Genomic DNA, 21,000 nt, shown 5'->3' on the forward strand with positions numbered 1-21,000 from the left:
ATTCAAAACTTCTCCAAAGTAGAAACTATTCCAATATCCATCTACAATTACAACAGAATGGATAAATTAGTCTACAATTTATGGTGGTTTTTAAAAATTGTCACAGAACTTTTGACACACCTTTCTTAAGATGTGAGGTCTAAGTTCCTTCCCCTTGAATCCAGGCAGACCTGTGTCCATTTCAACTAACAGAGTACAGTGGAAGTGACGCTGTGTGACCTCAGGATGAGTCACTCTCAGCAAGCTTCCAGTGGGGATCCAGTCCACATGCTTGAAGAGCCAAAGGCCCCGTGGAGGACCTGGAGCCAGGGCACAGCCACCTTCAGAGCAACCACTATACCAGTGACCACCTCTCCGTCTCAAAGGAAATCTCTGCTTCTGGATACAGATGATGACTTTCCTCTGGTTAAAGGCCATCATCGGCCCCGTTACACCCTTTCCAGCAGCAATATCTGAACACTATCCAAACGATCTACTCAAAAGTTGCAAAGAAGCAAAGCAAGTTTCAAGTAGAAGTCTTTGCCTCCATTCAAACTGTTTTAGATATACCGCTGGAAAAACAAATAGCCTGTTTCAAAAAAAAAAAAACAAAACAAAATGTAAGTGCTCCAGTCAACAATCCCAGATGGTCCTGGTCTTCATGACATCCCAGCCAAAGCACCATACATGTGAGTGAGGGAACCCTGAAACAACAGGGCAAGCTGTCCTAACCAAATTCCAAATCCATGAGCATAGTAATACAGTTGTTGTTTAACTCCCACTAAGTTTGGTGTTAGGTAGTAATCAATAATCAAAAAACTCATGTATTATACAATAACAGTTAACCAGAACTAGAAAGCTACTACCAACACAGGCAACATACTATATGCAGCATGAATGAATCTCAGATGTGCGCGTGCTCACTCAGTCATGTCCAACTCTGTGACTACAGCCCACCAGGCTCCTCTGTCCATGGGATTTTTCATGCTAGAATACTGGAGTGGGTTGCCATGCCCTCCTCCAGGGGATCCCAACCCAGGGACCGAACCCAGGTCTCCCACACTGAAGGCAGATTCTTTACCGTCTAAGCCACCAGGGAGGGTATGAAGGTAAAATAAAGAGTAACTCTAGGTTTTCAGGCATAACTGACTAGGTAATACCATTAATACCATTAACTGAACAGTTAAACCATGGGGCAAATAAAGACAGGAGCAGAAAGCAGGGACGATGTCCTGTTCATTTTGTATTCAAGGATCTACCCCAGTATTTAACACACAGTCTCTCCAGCTTCCAAGATAAACTCATTTTCACCCTACTTTTTTTGGCCCACCCCTTCCTGGTCTCCTCTGTTGCCTCCTTTGTGTCCAGCTGCCTCTTAATATCAGGGTTCCCAGGTTTCCATCTCCAATCCCCCTTTCAGACACGTGCACATGGATACATGCACGCACACAAACACATACCTTTCTCCCATATTTTCAATCTCAGCTGATAGCATCATTTTCACCTACTTGCTCTTTTAAGCTAAAAACTTCAGAGATGACCAAGAATTTGGATTGCAGTTAGCTAAATTAAAAAAACAAAAAATTAACAGGATAAGCAGAAGTTATCATGCTTAAACACCAAAACTACTGCATAAAAACAGGCTAAAGAAGTCATGGCTTAAATACATCTAAGGGTTTTACTCAACTCTAGGTTCAACATATCATGTGGTCATTAAGAGGATACAGCTGATAATAAAGGATCAGCTGAAAGCACGTAGATGATGAAAGGTAATCTTTCCTATCCTAATAGAAAAGTGTTGTATCTAAAGTAAGGGATGCAACTCAATTTTTTTTTTTAATTTATCAAGCCCTGCATGGAGTACTGCATTCAATTTTAAGGACTACCATTTAAAAAAATAAAAATAAATTAAATCAAAGGAAAGTCACTAATGTGGTGAAATGACATGAAATCAAGACTTGTAAGAAACAGTTAATGAACTAGATGACGTTTCAACTCAAAAAGACTGAGAAGACTTGATGACCATTTTCAAGTATTTGAAAGACCATAATGTGAAACAGGAATTGAGCTTGTCCTACATGTCTCCAAAAGACAGAATTGAGTAGGAAAAAAAAAGACTTCCACTCAACCTAAGAAAGTACTTACTAACAGTCAATACTTCATTAAGAACAGCAGAGAGCAGTGGTTCTCAAACAGGGACAATTCTGTGCCCCCTGGCCGGGGACGGTGAACACCCAACAATTCAGAGAGCCCCCCCACACAGCAAAGGACAACTCATCTAAAATGTCACCAGTTCCATGACTGAATAACCCTTTTCTATAGGTAGTGAGCTCCCCGTTGTTGGAGGCATTCCATTATAGACGAAACAATGTGATGATATCCAATACATGACTTTTAAGAATGGTATTAATAGGAAATGAGTGGAAAAAAGATTTCCCTGTTTCAGTAACTCTCCAGAGAAAAATGCCCTCAGGTATATTACAGCAATGATGATGATGATACACGCTTATTGAACACATACAGGGGACCAGTCATTACACCAAGCAATTCACTGAACATGTTTCACAGGCCATTCTCACAACCACCCTATGTAACAGCTATTATTTCACCTTGATGTGATGGTAAAATCAGCTTACCCTGATGTCACACAGCCATCAGTCTGTGAACTCCGGTCTACCTGACTCCAATCAATTATGTACATCATTGTCCAAACCATAAATACCTATGGCTTCAGAGCTTCTTTACGCTAGAAAAAAATGCAACAGTATATATTCTAGAAGTATTGGGACCATGTCTGAACAGTTTTGTACTCACTGCAAACCAAGTTGGCTAGGAAAAAAAGAAAAGGATTATTTGAAGTAGTCCTGGGATGAAGGAGAGGACAATTATCCTGATTGTCCCCAACTGCCTACTTCTGTAAGCGCCAAGAAGCTCTTAGATACCCATGGAATCTCAGTCAGAGGCTGAGATTAATGATGACATCCCTTTATCCATAGGCGTGAACGCTCAGGATGGACAGACGTTTGAACATCCCCGACTGGGAATCCTGCCCTTAACAAATACACTAGATGCAGATACATGGTTTCTTGGCTGCCTCCACCCATGCCCATCTGTCAGGATGGCAGTGTGCCTGCTCACATGCTGGTCAAACTGTCACTAGGGCATAGGTGCCAAGCAATGATAGTTTTAAATGGGCAGCTTGCATAGCACTGTAAGAGCTTGCTCTTCTACAGAAAAAAAAAATTCCGTTTTAATACTGAAGGGTTGAGATCATGAGTGAAATAGTTTTGGTCAATCTAAACACTTCAGTGGGAAAAAGATCTAGACTTGTAGAAAAGAATCAGACCAAGAAAATTAAATCAAAGAGAAAAACTGCTCTGAAGGCAAATAAGTGATCGCACGAAAGCTTCTCACACTGCCAATCTTTCATTAATACATGTCACGGTAATCTCTTATGCAGTAAAATCCTTTGCTCAACAAGTCATCACTGATGTTTTATAAAAATGGGATGATACGCTTTTCCATGTTCTAAATTAAAAAGTAGAAATGCATGGATATTTAGCAGTTTGATGTTAAAAAAGTTCTATTTGTTGAGAAGCTATTTTTTTTTAATGACAGAAGTCTAATCTACATCTAAGATAATCTTTTAAACGCACAAGAGAAGGCAGAAACCAAATGAGATTCCCAAAGGTGAACAGAAAAATAAATATAATTTGTTCAGGGCAAGAAATCAAGAACAGGAAGTGGTTGTTAAGAGAACAGAAACTGAGTATTTCTGGTCACAAATTAATAAATTAGGACTCGGGGGCTGTCACCCATCACATCCCCAACTATAAGAAAAATGTTCCTAGACTACATCTAGGCTTCCTATTCCCTCTCTAAAGACCCTTCCATTACTGGCAGGAAGCATCTAATGTTATCACTGCCTGGAAAGTCCTTCCTCAGACTAAAACCCTCATCCTGCCATCTGAGCTGTCTGTCCTTGCTCAGTCCTTGGTGACTCTGAAGAACAGCTGGTCATCACCACTCTCCATGTGGTTCTTCAAATACAAGTATCAGGATGTTCTGATTAAATAACCCCTGAGTCTGCTCTTGGCCGTGATAAATAAAGGAGATTCCATTAACTTTTTCTCATTGGACCAATTCATCAACTCTTCTATGTTTTCATCATTTCAGTTGCTCATCTCCTGCACTCCTTTTAGGCCCGATAAGAACTGTCACCAAAGTCAACAATGAGCCACACACACAACTTACTAAAGGAAGCGTTGATGTGAAGGAGTTAGAAAGTCCAGCAGAGTTCTCAGGAGCCATCACTAAGGTGAAAAGTCTGAAAAAGTGGCCAAAGTCTAAAATCTACCAAAGCCCTTCTGAGAAATACAAAGGACTTACTGTTATAAAGTAACAACACTGTCAGGGTCATGGCTGCATCCTCTTCCTACTAACCTAGCACTGCCATCTGAGTGCTTGCTTAGTAACTCAGTCATGTCCACCTCTTTGTGACACCATGGACTGTAGCCCGCCAGGCTCCTCTGTCCATGGGATTCTTCAGGCAAGAATACTGAAGTGGGTTGCCATGCCCTCCTCCAGGGGATCTTCCCAACCCAGGAATCGAACCCACGTCTCTCATGTCTCCTGCATTGGCAGGCAGGTTCTTTACCACTAGCACCACCTGGGAAGCCCCATCACTGCCATACATACCCCTAAAAAAAAAGTCTCTTGAGGACTATTTCTACCATATCCTTCTTCCTGCTCCAGAACCTACAGCACCTTCTAGCAGTCAATAAACTGATTATAAACTAGCCAGCAGTTTCCTAGACACATGAATGAATTATCCTCCCCCAATGTCCCTCCTCTCCTTCACTTCCATGACACCCCAAAACAGCCAGTTCTTATTTTCTCTAGGACCTAAATTTGCTCATGCTATTCTCTAAAATGTTTTCCCACTTCCTCTCAAATCTATACATATTTTTTTCAAGACTCAAGCCATGAGTCTTTATACCTTCAGACATCTGTATTAATTTCCATACTTAATTGCTTATTCATTTTGTTTGCAGTTTAGAGCCAACTGATTTTTGATAAAGATTTAAAAAAAAAAAAGACTCAATGGAGAAAGCATAGTCTTCTCAACAAATGGTTCTGGAACAAGCAGACATCCATATACAAAAGGAAAAGAAAAGAAAAAGACCTAAAAGTCATACTCCATGCAAAAATTAACCCGAAATGGATTCATTAATCTAAATGTAAGACATAAAATTATTAAACACTTAGAAGAAAACTTGGAACATCTACCTGACCTATGGTTCGGTAGAGTTCTGAGACATGCATGACACCAAAAACGATCCATACGTTGGTAAGTTGGACTTCATGAAAATTAAAACCTTTTGTGCTGCAGAAGACACTGTAAGAGAATGAAAAGACAAGCCACAGACTGAGAGAATACATTTACAAATCACATATCTGGCAAAGGACTTGTATTCAGAATATATAAAGAATGCTCTAAATTCAACAGTAAGAAAGCAAATTAGAAAATGGGAAAATGATTTAAACAAAGTAAGATATGAGTATGTGGGAAAGAAAAAAATATTTTCTCTACCATTCTAGGTTCTTTTGCTACTGCATCAATTAAACTGGCCTAAGACAAATTAAGAGGAGAAAAACAAATTTAATTGTACCTGCACAAAAATATGGGCCCCAAGGGCAGGTCAGGCTACGGAGACTTATTTGCCATCCTGAGCAGAGGAAGGGGACAGGGGGCTGGGACTTCAAAGAGGAGAAAGGTAACTCAGACACGTGATCAGATGTTTGTTATTAGATGCCACACAGTTAGGCCTTTCAGTTAAAAGTTATCTCTGGTAACAGCTGTCTCTGAACCAGGCTCCTTATCTAAACTAACCTGTCAGTTGAAGTGAAGTGAAGTCACTCAGTCGTGTCCGACTCTTCGCGACCCCATGGACTGTAGCCTACAGGCTCCTCCGTCCATGGGATTTTCTAGGCATGAATACTGGAGTGGGGTGCCATTTCCTTCTCCAAATATGTCAGTTGAGGGGGCAGTAAAAAGCTCTGGAATCTTTTGGGTCTTCACTCTCTCTGGCTTAAAGTAATCCACTTGCCATAATGACACATTTTGTGGAGGCTTGTTCTGAACCACTTCAAAGGACAAGCATATGGAAAGATGTTGAACATCGTTAGCCATTAGGAAAATGCAAATTAAAGCCATTCTGAAATACCAATACACACCTATTAAAATGGCTAACATAAAAAATACTGCTAACACCAAATGCTGGTAAAAATGTGGAGAAATTGATCACTCATACAGTGATGACAGGACTGTAAGATGGCACAGCTCTGGGAAAGCTTGCAGTTTCTTAGTGAATAAAACCTATACTTACTCCTACAACCCAACATCATGGAGCATAATAGTGATCAAAATTAGGAAACTCACTGATACAGTGTTAGTAACAAAAGTACTTATTCAAACTTCATTTTTTACCATGTGCGTGTGTGTGTGTGTGTGTGTGTGTACACCTTGTGACATTTCATCGTATGTAAAGATAATTAAAACCATCACAATAACCAAGCCACAGAACTGTTCAATCACCCCCAAAGAAACTCCCTCAGGGTACCCTGCTATAGTAACATCATACTCCCAACCCTCACTGTGGCAAAACTGAGCTCTTCTCCACTACTGTACCTATATGGTTTCGGGAACGTTATACAAAGGAATGTTAATCACACCACCTTTTCACTCAGTACTGTGCCCTTAAACTCCATCCAAACTGTTGCTCGTGTCAGTAGTTTGCTCCTTTTTGTTATGATTTTGTTTTGTTTGCTCCTTTTCGTGTTCCATTATATGGCTAAACCTCACTTTATTTGACCATTTACCCACTGAAGGATGCGTCGGCTGTCTCTGAGTTTTGGCTTTTATAAACGAAGCCACTAGAACATTCACATACAGGTCTTCATGTGAACGTAAGCTTTTATTTTCTGAGGATAAATGTCCAGGGGTGTAACTGCTGGGTCATGTGCATGGTGTATGTTCAACTTTTTACGAAACTGTCAAACTAAATCCCAGAGTGGCTGCACCATTTCACATGGACTGCAACATGTGAAGTAATGCATTTGAAAGTCACAATTTCTACAATATTTTCTATGCTATGCTAAGTCACTTCAGTCATGTCCGACTCTGTGTGACCCCATAGACGGCAGCCCACCAGGCTCCCCCGTCCCTGGGATTCTCCAGGCAAGAACACTGGAGTGGGCTGCCATTTCCTTCTCCAATGCATGAAAGTGAAAAGTGAAAGTGAAGTCACTCAGTCGTGTCCGACTCTTAGCGACTCCATGGACTGCAGCCCACCAGGCTCCTCTGTCCATGGGATTTTCCAAGCAAGAGTACTGGAGTGGGGTGCCATATAAAACCAGTAAGCAAGCCTCTTAAATGTTATAACCTGGCCTTGGTTTTTTTTTTAATGCATTTCTAGAACTTTTTCCCTGATTTCCAAAAAAGACTTTTTTCCTTACTACCTCTAAAAAAGAATGCGTAATTAGATATAATCTGTACGGTGATCGCTCTGCTACCATGTTAAATAGTAAATTTCAATAACAAGTGGAACAAAAGCAACAATTCCAGCAGAAACAGCAAAAGTTTGTTTCTCTATGTTCCTGACAGTCTATGAAGACTGAAGGCTTAATGGCACTTTCTAACATGCCATGTGATCACAGTGCATTTATACACAGCATTATCACACAATGGCATTTGTTCGGCTGTTATTAATACTTCGTAAGACAATCTGAGGAAAGCAATTAATCTGAAATAAAGCTGTAGTTATCTTAGCTCTAAGATTTCTAACTTCATGACTTTTTTAAAAATTTTGGATCTAACTGACAGAGATAACAGAGCCTCTCTGGGATTCTTGAAACAAGGACCTAGCACTAACAAGACTATCTGCCCCAAACGTGAACAGCAGCAAGACCGGTACTCTGCAAAGAGAAAACTAAATAAATGCACAGAAGGAAACTATAAAGCCGTGAAAAGTAAAAGATGGTGCTGCCCTTTGCCCACTGGCTTTCCAGTTCTCATTCAGACTGGGTACTAAGCTCTGTTAAGACAACTGTGTCCAGAACATTCCCAAATCTCAAATTAACAACCCTGCAACTTAATTACATGACTTCCATTTAGTGTATCTTCCCACTTAATACATACGGCTTCCTGATCAATACTTCAGTCTATGTGGAGGTTTAATATTCACCCTAAACATTGGCAGTGCGGACAGCATCTCATTTTCAAATCGGAGATGGTTCCTTTCTCTTGGGTCAAAGACCCATGGAGAGACAGGACTAACTGCAAAGAGTCATGAAATCCATGTACCTCCATGAAGACTAAACAAACAATACAATTCAAACCAAGCTGACAAAGACACTGTGGCTAATAAAATTCTTGATAAATTTACCAATGAATGTTACTAGAAGTAGTTTCCTGTCATTAGTGTTTATCAGTGAATATTAAAAATCAAACTCCAATTACGGGGGAAGGGCAGATTTCATACCTATCCACACTCTAGAGAGCTTTTCTTTCAAGTGTTGTCCACATGTCATCCAGAAAAGAAGAGTAGAATGTGCTTGAGTTTGAGTTCAAAGATTTAAGATGACATTGGGAGAGATGGAGCACTGCATGAAATTAGTTCAAAACAACAACCGTGGAGTGTTAGGTACTTAAATATCATTCAGAAGCTAAGGGGGCAAGATATTAAAGGGCATGCCCCTCTTTACATCTTTTTTTTTAATTAATTTATTTTCATTGGAGGCTAATTACAATATTGTGGTGGTTTTCGCCATACATCAACATGAATCGTCACGTCTTTATAAAGGCAAGTAAGAACATATTCACAGGAATTTGGGTCAAAAGGGCCAAATGTATCACAGAGTATAAACACATCTAGGTTACACCACCCAGCTAATGCTTTAGCAGGATTCCATCACTTTTCCATATTATCCTTACACCTTTATTAAAAATTTCCTGTTTTCTACATTTTACCACTAACAGTATAGTTTTTCGAATGTGCCATACACATTTGACTTCTCTTGTGCTGGGTGCTAGATAACCAAAGTTCAAAACAATGACCTCTATTAGCTTAAAAGAAAAGTTGCTTCGACAAGACTCTACAATCGCAAGAACAGATTCTGCCTTCAGCACAGCTCCTGACATACAGCAGGCACAGGACGTCTGGTGAATAAACAAGTCCATCTCTGCTCACTCTGAAAAATAAACTCGGCAAACGTGCAAAATGTACTACCAGTCTGAAAAATATTCTCCAGGCCTATTCGGTAATCCATCCATTCTTAAAACTTAGGAAGAACAATTTCCATGAAAGCCTCAGTCACACACACACAGAGGCAGCACTTAATTTCCATTAGGTTCAATGCCTGATCTATGAAGATACTAACATTTGCATAAATTCAGGAATCATCCTTCATTTTGATATAAGGTAAATTTTCAAGCTTTGCCTCATTTCCAGTAAGTTTTATTTATCAAATAAAAATACTTTCAAAGTTTTATTTTTTAAACCAAAATTCTATTCATAGCACATCATATCTTATTAGGGATGGCTTTAAGGAAAAATATGTATATAGCTGTCAAAATAAAAATCGTATTTTTCTTTCCAAGACATCTGGGACCCTCACTTACATTATTTATTATTATTTCACATTAGCTCTCAAAAAAAAAAAAAAAAGAAAAAGCCTGGCCTATTTAAGAAATTTAATTTTAGGGTCTGTCAACATTTTCAATGCACTACTATTAATTTTAAAATATACAACTTGCACCCTGGAATAAAACTTAACATAAGCTTTCCACATAACCATCTCCTGGGCACTTACTAACTTATTATATGCCAGGTTCTACAAATGTTACATTCCTTCATTTTCTCATTTGTTTAACAAATATCCTCTCACAATTCTTGCTGTGCTTAACATAAGCCATTACACTCTAAATCTGGTATTTGCACTAGACTGTTGTTGCTGTTTAGTCGCTAAGTCGCGTCTGACTCTTTGTGACCCCATGGACTGTAGCCCGCCAGGCTCCTCTGTCTACGGGATTTCCCAGGCAAGCACACTGGAGTGGGTTGTCATTTCCTTCTTCAGGGGATGTTCCCGACCCAGGGATCAAATCTGTGCCTACTTGGCAGGAGGATTCTCTACCCACCTGGAAGCCCTTTTGCATTAGATACTAGTGTAATAAATGGACAGTAATGTTTAACACAACCAGTCCATTCTGAAGGAGATCAGCCCTGGGATTTCTGTGGAAGGAATGATGCTAAAGCTGAAACTCCAGTACTTTGGCCACCTCATGCGAAGAGTTGACTCATTGGAAAAGACTCTGATGCTGGGAGGAATTGGGGGCAGGAGGAGAAGGGGACGACAGAGGATGAGATGGCTGGATGGCATCACTGACTCGATGGACGGGAGTGTGAGTGAACTCCGGGAGTTGGTGATGGACAGGGAGGCCTGGCGTGCTGCGATTCATGGGGTTGCAAAGAGTCAGACACGACTGAGCGACTGAACTGAACTCTTAACACAAGTTTACTGTCACTAGATTCAAGCTGGGTTACTGTTATCCCAGAATCTGATGAACAATGTTGACATGACATAGCACCTGTAGCAGCAGCTTCAGCAGAGAAGTTTTGTGTTAAGTGACTACTGAATTCCCTTCTACAGACAGCTGATGAACATCATCTTATCTTGGAGGAGAAAATGGCAACCCAACCCACTCCAGTATTCTCCCTGGGAAATCCCACGGACAGAAGGGCCTGGGGAACTACAGTCTGTGGGGGTCACAAAGAGTCGGACACAACTGAGGGACTAAACAACAACATAAAGAACCCCTGCTGCCCTCTGAAACTTCTTTAAGACTGGAGATTAAATTCTTCCCCAAAAGTATCACACTCCGCATGTCATGAAAAGTAAGGTGCCTTTATTCTGAACTCTTAAAAACAAATGCTGCCTATTTATTTTTAACTCTTGCAAAGTTCAGACTCCACAGATGGGCAACTGCAGTTAAAATAGAAAGAAATTTAAAAAACAGTAATTAATGAGGCTCTTCAACAGTTCCTTAAACGCACCACCTTCCCAACAGCAAAACTGGTTATTTCCAGGTTGTTCCAAGAAAAGGAGATGGCGAAGGGAGAGGAAGAGTCAACACCAAGCAAAAAAAAAAAAAAAAAAAAAAAGGCAGGGGGGGAGTGAAAAATGGGTGGCCTCAACAGGAACCTCGTGTCTGCGTCCCCTTCCTTCCTCTCTCTCTCAACCCAGAGACTCTGATGCTTTTTGTCTAATTTAAATAAATGACCTATGAGTTTTGACACCGGAGCCAAAAATTATTCGAAAAAGGAAAAACTACTTGCTGTCCTTGAATATGGCTACATCAGCAAAGGGTGCCAACCCGTAGCTACGGAGGGGCAACAAAAAACCGTCAGAAGGATGCTAAAATCCCTTGTAAAACTCTCCTACAGAGCTTCACAGCCTTGAACCTTGCGGTCAAATGCAAGCAAGCTCTTACCCGGCCCCAGCCGGACACCGACTGGTTAGAAACGCCTGGAACGCTACCCTCTGGGGAGAAGGCTCCTTCGCCCATCTCAGGTCTCAGGACCAACGTCACCTCCTGAGATGCTCTCCGTCACCCCTACCACTCCGGCCCACCGTCGCCTATCCTATTACTAGGGAGCTTTTCGGCATCTGCAAATGGTCCTATTTGCTTCTACTCCGATTCCCCTGCAGAGTATGAGCTCCGAGAGGGAGGAAAGACCCCGGCGGTCCAGGCTGGCCTTACAAGGGCCATCTCCCAGACCCGGCCCGAGCTTCCAGGACACGGCGCGAGTCTGACCGACCTACGTGCCGTCCAGAACCGGAAGCTGAGCCTCGGGCACCCCCCCAGCCGGTGCAGGAAACCCAGGGCCGCAGCGGGACCTGAGGGAGCCCCGGCGGGAGAGGACGCCGGCGCCGCGCCGCCCGCCGCCCTCGACACCGCCCGAGGGCACGGCCGCCCGGCAGCCCCACGCTAGCCCAGCTCCCCGGCCGCCCCCTCCACAGACCCCGTTCGGCGCCGGCGCCCTCAGACCGCTTAGCGCGCGGCCGCCCTACCCCAAGCCGCAGACCGTCGCCTTCTGCCCAGTACGAACTTCCCGCCGCTTTCGCCGACTCGCAACTCCGCGGCGGCGCCGGCCCCGTCACACCCTGCAGTATGGGGCCTTCCCATTGGCTCAGGCGAGAGGGAGAGGCGGAGCGAGCGGGAACGCGCGGGATGGGCGGAGCCCGCGCTGGCTCCCGCCGGCCCCCGAGGAATGCCGGGAGCAGCCGGCCGGCCCTCGCACTGCGTGCTGGGAAATGGAGTCTTTCACTGGCAAAGCGAGATCGTGTTGGCTCGGCCCCAGTGGGCCTCTGGGAAATGCGGTCTACAGTCTCTTGAATCCGTTCTTATGGTCAGATGCTGTATCCGTCAAAGCCCTAGGAACCGAAATAAATATCGCCCGTGTTCGCAGTAGCTTGATTTACTAAATAATGTGTTGAAAAGAGTTGGATGTAAAAGAATATTCCTGTTTGGCCAAGTGGTGCTTCCATTTTCCCACCTACTGGTCCACACCTGCATGCTTGTCACACAGCCGCTTGGTTCAGTATATTAGGGCCTGGCTCTGGAAGCAAACAGCTCGCGATCAAATCCCGGCTCCTCCACTCTCTAACTTTGTGAACTAAATGACTTAACCCCTATGAGTCTCAATATCTTGTTTTTGTCAGGATTAAATGAGATATCCTAGAGACAGTGCTTTGTCTGTAGCAGATGCTCAATAAAGAGCAGAGAGTATTATTCTCGCCACTCATAGCCACGCGTCTAAATCCTGTCTGTCAAAGCCTATATCCATGCCTACCTAATCTGTGTATTCCATCCGTAATTATCTTATGCCATAGTTTGCTTTGTAATTCTAATCAGTTGTCTAAGCCTTCGGTAAACCATATCCATGAGACAGTAACCTTATTTAGGGCAGCGGTGCTGTTCTAGGTCAATCTCCCCCAAAGTCATAGGCGGAGGGAGATTTACAGTGAAACTAATGAGGCTTAAGCACATGTCTCATCCAAAGCGTTCTGTTAACCATTTTAGTGGGTTTTTGTTTTTGGGGTTTTTTGTTTTGGTTTTGGTTTTGGTTTTTTTTGCCAAGGTAAGATATTTTTGTATGATTTTCTTTAAGCAGACCCCCAAAATTGTGTGAACTTCGGACCTCACAGAACCTGGAACCCCTATCCACTGGACAGTGCAGTATTTTGCCTGTCGGGCAGCATTTGCCCCTCCAAATACCCTCCAATGCTCCAGATGCTCCTCCAGCTTGCCCCCCGCCCCCTAAGCTGTCCAAGCCAATACCAGGTTCCTGGGCTCCAGGCTCCTGGAGGATTTGGCTGGTACGGAACCCCACAGAGGAGTGGAAGGAAAGAGAGCTGTTGCTGAAAGTAAGTATTCCCCTCAATCCTGGTTGGCAAGGTCCCCTGCAGTCGGCTAGGCCCTCAGCTGAAGGCCACTGCTGCCTGGCCCTGCTCTCCAGCTTGCAGTGACAGCCCCCTCCCTCTGTGCCTCAGACCTGCAGCTGAAAACCCCAGGACCGCTGCTGCGCCAAGGTTACTGCTCCATCCCCATGGTTCCCACCCTCACACTTTTGCCAGTAGTCTCATTGCAAATAAACCCTCTGCAGATAAACTCTGTTTTAAATGTGTCGTCTGCTTCTTGTGGAGACTCTGATGGCAACACATACACAAGGCGAGCGCTCAGTGAATACTTGTCAGCGAAGAGGTCTCAAGAGTCACACATCTCACGGGTGTGGAATTCCCCAGCAAGAATCTGTGGCCAAAATCCACTGAGAGAAAGATAGTCTACATATGGACACACACATATGCACACACACATACACATGTGCACACACATATACCATATATACACATATGTGCACACACACATAGACACACATATATACATACACATGTATACACACATACACATATTCACAAACATATACACACACACATACACACTAAGGAGTCTTGGAACAGGACTTATTTGTCACACCATCACCATGTTCCCCTAACCTCACCATACATGTGCAAAGGGTCCCTCCTTTCACACCGGGTTGAAAACTGGCTGGCCTTGAAACACACTTAAATCAACAGGGCCTGGAATATTCCAAGGTGGGAATGGAAGGTATTTATTCACAGCTCATGACTCCTTCACCCTCACTCAGATGACTTGCTGTTAAACAATGCTTAGATCCAACCATGCGCCAAGGCAATTGACAACATCTTCAACACCACACACAGGTGCTGAGATGTCCTACCGGTGCATGGCAGGACATCAGTCCACACTGCTATCACAGAGACTGTGTGTCTGACTGTGTGTCTCCTGTACGTACAGTTATAGCCCTGGGACACAGGAGCCCTCAAAGGATGATTATGCATTGATACCTTGGTATCAAGATCAGGGTTCTGCAGAAGATGACCCATGAGGACTTGATGGATCTGGGCTTTAGGATTTAAGAATTGAACTTGAGAGGAAAAGTTCATGAGTATAGTCCTGCCATATATTCAAAAATATGTATATCATCCAAACAAATGTTTCTTGTTGTTCAGTCACTAAGTCATATCTGACTCTTTGCAACTCCATGGACTGCTCACGTCGGTGATGCCATCCAACCATGTTATCCTCTGTCATGCTAAAATCATCCCCTTCTCCTCCTGCCCTCAATCTTTCCCAGCATCAGAATTTTTTCTAGTGAGTCGGCTCTACACATCAGGTGTGACCAGGAGTTGGGCAAACCTCTGGGAACTCTGGGGTTTCCAATTTAATGATTGTTTACTGAGGTCTTACTATGTATTAGGCACTGCCCTTTTTCACATGCATTATCTCCGTTCTTAAAGAGGAAAAAAAATAAAAAGCTTTACGTGATTCCAGGCCACCTGAATCTACTTCCAGCTTCCAAATGTTTTTTTTTTCTTTTACCGACCCTTTATGCATAACCTCAGTACATGAGGATACTTCCTAGAGGGAAATAATTTCAATGCTGTGATAGAGATTTATGGAAGATGCTGGCTTTTAGTTGGACAATGGATCATGGTAGATAAAGCAAGGTGAGTCATGAGTGGGTTCGGCCTGATGAATAAATTTTTTTCCTCCTGCCTGGCAAGAGCAGATCAGCTGAAAATCTATGCATGGCATCTGTGTTGATTTGCCGCATAGTCAGGCTCTGGAGTGCCCTCCTTTATTTTCAGGCACTCTCCAACCCTGGTAACATGAGTATAAAGACACAGACGGGAACAGTAACACAGGGTACTTCGGGAAAGGGAGAGGAGATTGGTAGTAGCTAGATCATAACAGAAGCTTAGTCTGTGAAGTTTAAACAAGCATGAATGTCATTAGCAAGCAACACTGCCCTGGCAGGCTTCAGCAGCTACTGGACCTAACAATGAGTCAGTTTATGAGTCTTTGCCCTTGTTGTTTCCATCTATAGAATGGGCACAAGCATCCTGGACCAACCAGTTCTGCACCTCCCAAGGCCAATGAGAGGGAGATGAGGTTGTGTCTGAGAAGGGCTTTGATTTTCATGAAACAAAGCTGCTAGGGTATCCTTGCTCAGTGTAGGCATCCTAACAACAACCCAAGAAATTATTACCTCCTGGGGTGAGGGGAAAGGGAGAGGAATGAGGAACAGAATATGTTCAGAAGTCTTCAGAGTGCCCTGGACAGGTTCCTACCCCTCCATCCCCTTTTGATCTCATCCCGGGGGTCCAGAGCCCCTATTTCCATTTTAGCAAGGAATTTTGAGGATAAAGTTGGCACTTTTACCATGTGCCAACCACTTGATACAGTGGTTGATACAATCTACAGTATCCTAACAGATTTATAATCCAGACATGATTATAGACATGATTACAAATTCTAGTAACTATGATTTTTATGAGTATTTATTATATGCTGGGAAAACTATCTCATGTAACTCTGAGAGGTAGGTAATATAATCCCCAGTGTCCAGATGAGGATACAAAATCCCAGAGAAATGAAATGATTTGCTCAAGGTTGCACAGCTAATGGCGGCCAGTAGGGCTGGCAGACTCTAAATCCATCTTGGTATCAGTCATACCTGCTGACTCTTAGAAAATGTAATGAGATAATATGGTGACTCTTAGACTCCGTGCACTGAGAATGCAGGAAGAACACACTGTTCTGCCAGACCTCATAGTCAAGGTAACACTGACCTAGTTACTCAGCTGAACTAATATAGCAACTCTCACAATAGAAGAGATAGGTTCTTTCAGATTTAATGATACAATAATCAATGATTACAGGCTTCCTTAGTGGCTCAGTGGTAAAGAACCTGTCTGCCAATGCAGGAGCCACGGTTAAATCCCTGAGTCAGGAAGATCCCCTGGAGAAGGAAATGGCAACCCACTCCAGTATTCTTGCCTGGAGAATCCCATGGACAGAGGAGCCTGGCGGGCTACAGTCCATGGAGTTGCAAAGAGTCAGACACGACTGAGCGACTAACACACTGAGGTCAGAAGTGGATGAAAGAGGCTTTAAAGTCCTAGGAAACTGTTTCCTTCACCTTTCCTTCATCCTGATAATGATGACATTGATGATGATAATGATAATGATGATGGCTGCATCCATTTATTAAATTTTAAGCACTTTCCAGGAATTGTGTAATAATCTACAAACATTTCAAAAAATCTTCACAATAACCCCTGAAGTTTGATATTATCCATCCCCCAACTACAGAGATAAAGAAATTAAAGCTCAGAGAAGGTAAGTAACTGACTCAAGGTCACACAGCTAGTGAGTGATACATTTGGACTTTAAGCCAAGGTTTAGACTGATCCAGAAGACCAAACATTTAATTGCTCTCCATGCCGTGCACAGACCATTCATCATTTTGTGTGTTTGTATCTCCTGAACGGGTTTTAAAGGTGCCGTAGCTATTTGTCTTCCCCAAGATTTGAGAAATTAATGGTACAGAAAAAATTTAACATGTGAGCCTCTGAGAGTGATTGAAATGTTTCACACTCTGCTGGTGAAATTCCCTGAGCTGGGGGTGATGTGAGTGGTCAGCGGATGGGTTGCTTTCTGTCCACTTGTCGGGAGGAGTGGCAGATATGGTACTGACGCTCACACACATTTCTACCGTCTTCTACTGTCATTTCCTGCTGCAGGGGCTGCAAATCTAAAAGCTGTGTTTCCCAGGCATCCTAGTGCTTAGGATTCTGGATGTAAATTAGGTTCCTCCCATGAAATTCCTAAGGGAAGATTTGGAGGCAAAGTGAAGTGTCAGTCAGTACAGTCATGGAGTCTTGGGATTTTTCTGCAGCAATGTTTCAGTGCCATGTGTGTAATGCCATGTGTGTCAGAAGGCAGCTGTGTGGGTGGAAGTAGGAGCTTCCTGGTTGATGGGTGGTGGGTACAATTGTGAGTGCATCCTAAAGAATTTAGCCTTGCCTAAAGACAGCTCTGGCCTTTGTCCTCAGCAAGGTGATCTCCAAGACCTTGGAACATCAGTTAGGAGTGTCTATGTTTGCTTTGGAGCCTTGGGTCACCAGATTGTCCCACAATATGACTTGATGTGGTGGCTGGCCATGCTAGAAGGATCAATAATGCAATCTACGTGGATTCTTTGGGTCATATGGTATCAGTCAACCTCTGGAGGGACTGGAGACTGAGCTCAGCACATGGACAATGAATCACACATTTGTGATGGAGCCCTGGTAAAAGCCCTGGATACTGAGACTTAGGTGACTGGTTGGTAACACTCCATGTGCATGGTCACATGTTGATGCTGAGAAGGTAGAACTGTCCTAACTCCACAGGGAGAGGAGCTCCACATTCAGAAATCTCCTGGGCTCTGCTTTTGCCCTTACAATTTTAATCTGCATCCTTGGCCCACAATAAAATGTATCCATGAGTGCAGCAGCTTCTGGTGAGTTCCATGAGTTCTTCTAGAAAATTATCAGAACTAAGGGTGGTTTGGACTATAGGATGTTTCACCCCAAAAGAATGAATTTCACCTTTTTCTCAAGTGCACACAGATCATTCTCCAGGATAGATCACATCCTGGGTCATAAATCTAGCCTTGGTAAATTTAAAAAAATTGAAATCATTTCAAGCATCTTTTCTGATCACAATGCAGTGAGATTAGGTGTCAACTACAAGCAAAAACTATTAAAAATACAAACATATGGAGGCTAAACAACACGCTTCTGAATAACCAACAAATCACAGAATAAATCAAAAAGGAAGTCAAAATATGCATAGGAACAAATGAAAATGATAACACAACAACCCAAAACCTATGGAATTCAGTAAAAGCAGTGCTAAGAGGAAGGTTCATAGCAATGCAAGCTTACCTCAGGAAACAAGAGAAAAATCAAATAAATAACCTAACTTTACACCTAAAGCAACTAGAAAAAGAAGAAATGAAGACTCCCACGGCTAGTATAAGGAAAAAAATCATAAAAATAAAGCAGAAATATATGAAAAAGAAATAAAGGAGACTACAGCAAAAATCAACAAAACTAAAAGCTGGTTCTTTGAGAAGGTAAATAAATTAGACAAATCATTACGCAGACTCATCAAGAAAAAAAGGGAGAAGATTCAAATCAATAAAATCAGAAACAAAAATGGATAAATCACAACAGAGAACACAGAAATACAAAGGATCATAAGAGACTACTATCAGCAACTATATGCCAATAAAATGGACAACTTGGAAGAAATGGACAAATTCTTAGAAAAGTATAACTTTCCAAAACTGAACCAGGAAGAAATAGAAAATCTTAACAGACCCATCACAAGTACAGAAATCAAAACTGTAATCAAAAATCTTCCAACAAACAAATGCCCAGGACCCGTTGGCCTCACAGGTGAAATCTACCAAAAATTTAGAGAAGAGCTAACACCTATCCTACTCAAATTCTTCCAGAAAATTACAGAGGAAGGTAAACTCCCAAACTCATTCTATGAGGCCACCATCACCCTAATACCAAACCAGACAAATATGCCACGAAACAAGAAAACTACAGGCCAATATCACTAATGAACATAGATGCAAAAATCCTCAACAAAATTCTAGCAAACAGAATCCAACAACATATTAAAAAGATCATACATCATGACCAAGTGAGCTTTATCCCAGGGATGCAAGAATTCCTAAATATTCACACATCAATCAATGTGATACCACCACATTAACAAATTGAAAGATAAAAACCATATGATTATCTCAACAGATGCAAAGAAAGCCTTTGACAAAATTCAACATCCATTTATGATAAAAACTCTCCAGAAAGCAGCCATAGAAGGAACATACCTCAACATAATAAAAGCCATATATGATAAACCTATAGCAAACATTATCCTCAATGGTGAAAAATTGAAAGCATTTCCCCTAAAGTCAGGAACAAGACAAGGGTGCCCACTCTCACCACTACTATTCAACTTAGTTTTTAAAGTTTTAGCCATAGCAATCAGAGAAGAAAAAGAAAGAAAAGGAATCCAGATTGGAAAAGAAGTGAAACTCTCACTCTTTGCAGATGACATGACCCTCTACATCAGATCAGATCAGATTAGTTGCTCAGTCGTGTCTGACTCTTTGCAACCCCATAAATCACAGCACGCCAGGCCTCCCTGCCCATCACCAACTCCCGGAGCTCACTTAGACTCACATCCATCGAGTCAGTGATGCCATCCAACCATCTCATCCTCTGTCGTCCCCTTCTCCTCCTGCCCTCAATCCCTCCCAGCATCAGGGTCTTTTCCAATGAGTCAACTCTTTGCATGAGGTGGCCAAAGTACTGGAGTTTCAGCTTTAGCATCATTCCTTCCAAAGAAATCCCGGGGCTGATCTCCTTCAGAATGGACTGGTTGGATCCCCTTGCAGTCCAAGGGACTCTCAAGAGTCTTCTCCAACACCACAGTTCAAAAGCATCAATTCTTCGGTGCTCGGCCTTCTTCACAGTCCAACTCTCACATCCATACATGACCACAGGAAAAACTACAGCCTTGACTAGACAGACCTTTGTTGGCAAAGTAATGTCTCTGCTTTTCAATATGCTATCTAGGTTGGTCATAACTTTCCTTCCAAGGAGTAAGTGTCTTTTAATTTCATGGCTACAGTCACCATCTGCAATGATTTTGGAGCCCAGAAAAATAAAGTGTGACACTGTTTCCACTGTTTCCCCATCTATTTCCCATGAAGTGATGGGACCAGATGCCATGATCTTCATTTTCTGAATGTTGAGCTTTAAGCCAACTTTTTCACTCTCCACTTTCACTTTCATCAAGAGGCTTTTTAGTTCCTCTTCACTTTCTGCCATAAGGGTGGTGTCATCTGCATATCTGAGCTTACTGATATTTCTCCCGGCAATCTTGATTCCAGCTTGTGTTTCTTCCAGTCCAGCATTTCTCATAATGTACTCTGCATATAAGTTTAAACAGGGTGACAATATACAGCCTTGACGCACTCCTTTTCCTGTTTGGAAACACTCTGTTGTTCCATGTCCAGTTCTAACTGTTGCTTCCTGACCTGCATACAAATTTCTCAAGAGACAGATCAGGTGGTCTGGTATTCCCATCTCTTTCAGACCCTCTACATAGAAAACCCTAAAGACACCACCAGAAAATTACTAGAGCTAGTCAATGAATATAGTAAAGTTGCAGCATATAAAATTAATACACATAAATCCCTTGCATTTCTATACACTAAGAATGAGAAAACAGAAAGAGAAATCAAGGAAACAATCACATTCACCATTGACTTTCTTCATCTACCTAAAGAAACAAAAGACCTATATATAGAAAACTATAAAATACTGATGAAAGAAATCAAGATGACAGAAATAGATGGAGAAACATACCATGTTCATGGATTGGAAGAATTAATATAGTGAAAATGACTATACTACCCAAAGCACTCTACAGAGTCAATGTAATCTGTATCAAGCTACCAA

At 42.3% G+C, this 21,000-nt stretch overlaps 1 protein-coding gene across 2 annotated transcripts in view; it reads right to left on the bottom strand.

Moving 5' to 3' along the window:
* The window catches only part of VRK1 (VRK serine/threonine kinase 1), an 80,959-nt gene extending 68,698 nt beyond the window's left edge, over window positions 1–12,261 (bottom strand). For both annotated transcript variants that reach the window (XM_045163836.1, XM_045163835.1), the window contains exon 1: window positions 12,112–12,261. In XM_045163836.1, coding sequence (XP_045019771.1) covers window positions 12,112–12,226 — 115 coding nt within the window. In that variant the 5' untranslated portion in view covers window positions 12,227–12,261. The remainder of the gene's footprint in view (window positions 1–12,111) is intronic.
* Between the last annotated feature and the right edge of the window lie 8,739 nt (window positions 12,262–21,000).

This window comes from Bubalus bubalis, chromosome 20 (assembly GCF_019923935.1).
Source record: "Bubalus bubalis isolate 160015118507 breed Murrah chromosome 20, NDDB_SH_1, whole genome shotgun sequence".
NCBI classification, from domain to species: domain Eukaryota; kingdom Metazoa; phylum Chordata; class Mammalia; order Artiodactyla; family Bovidae; genus Bubalus; species Bubalus bubalis.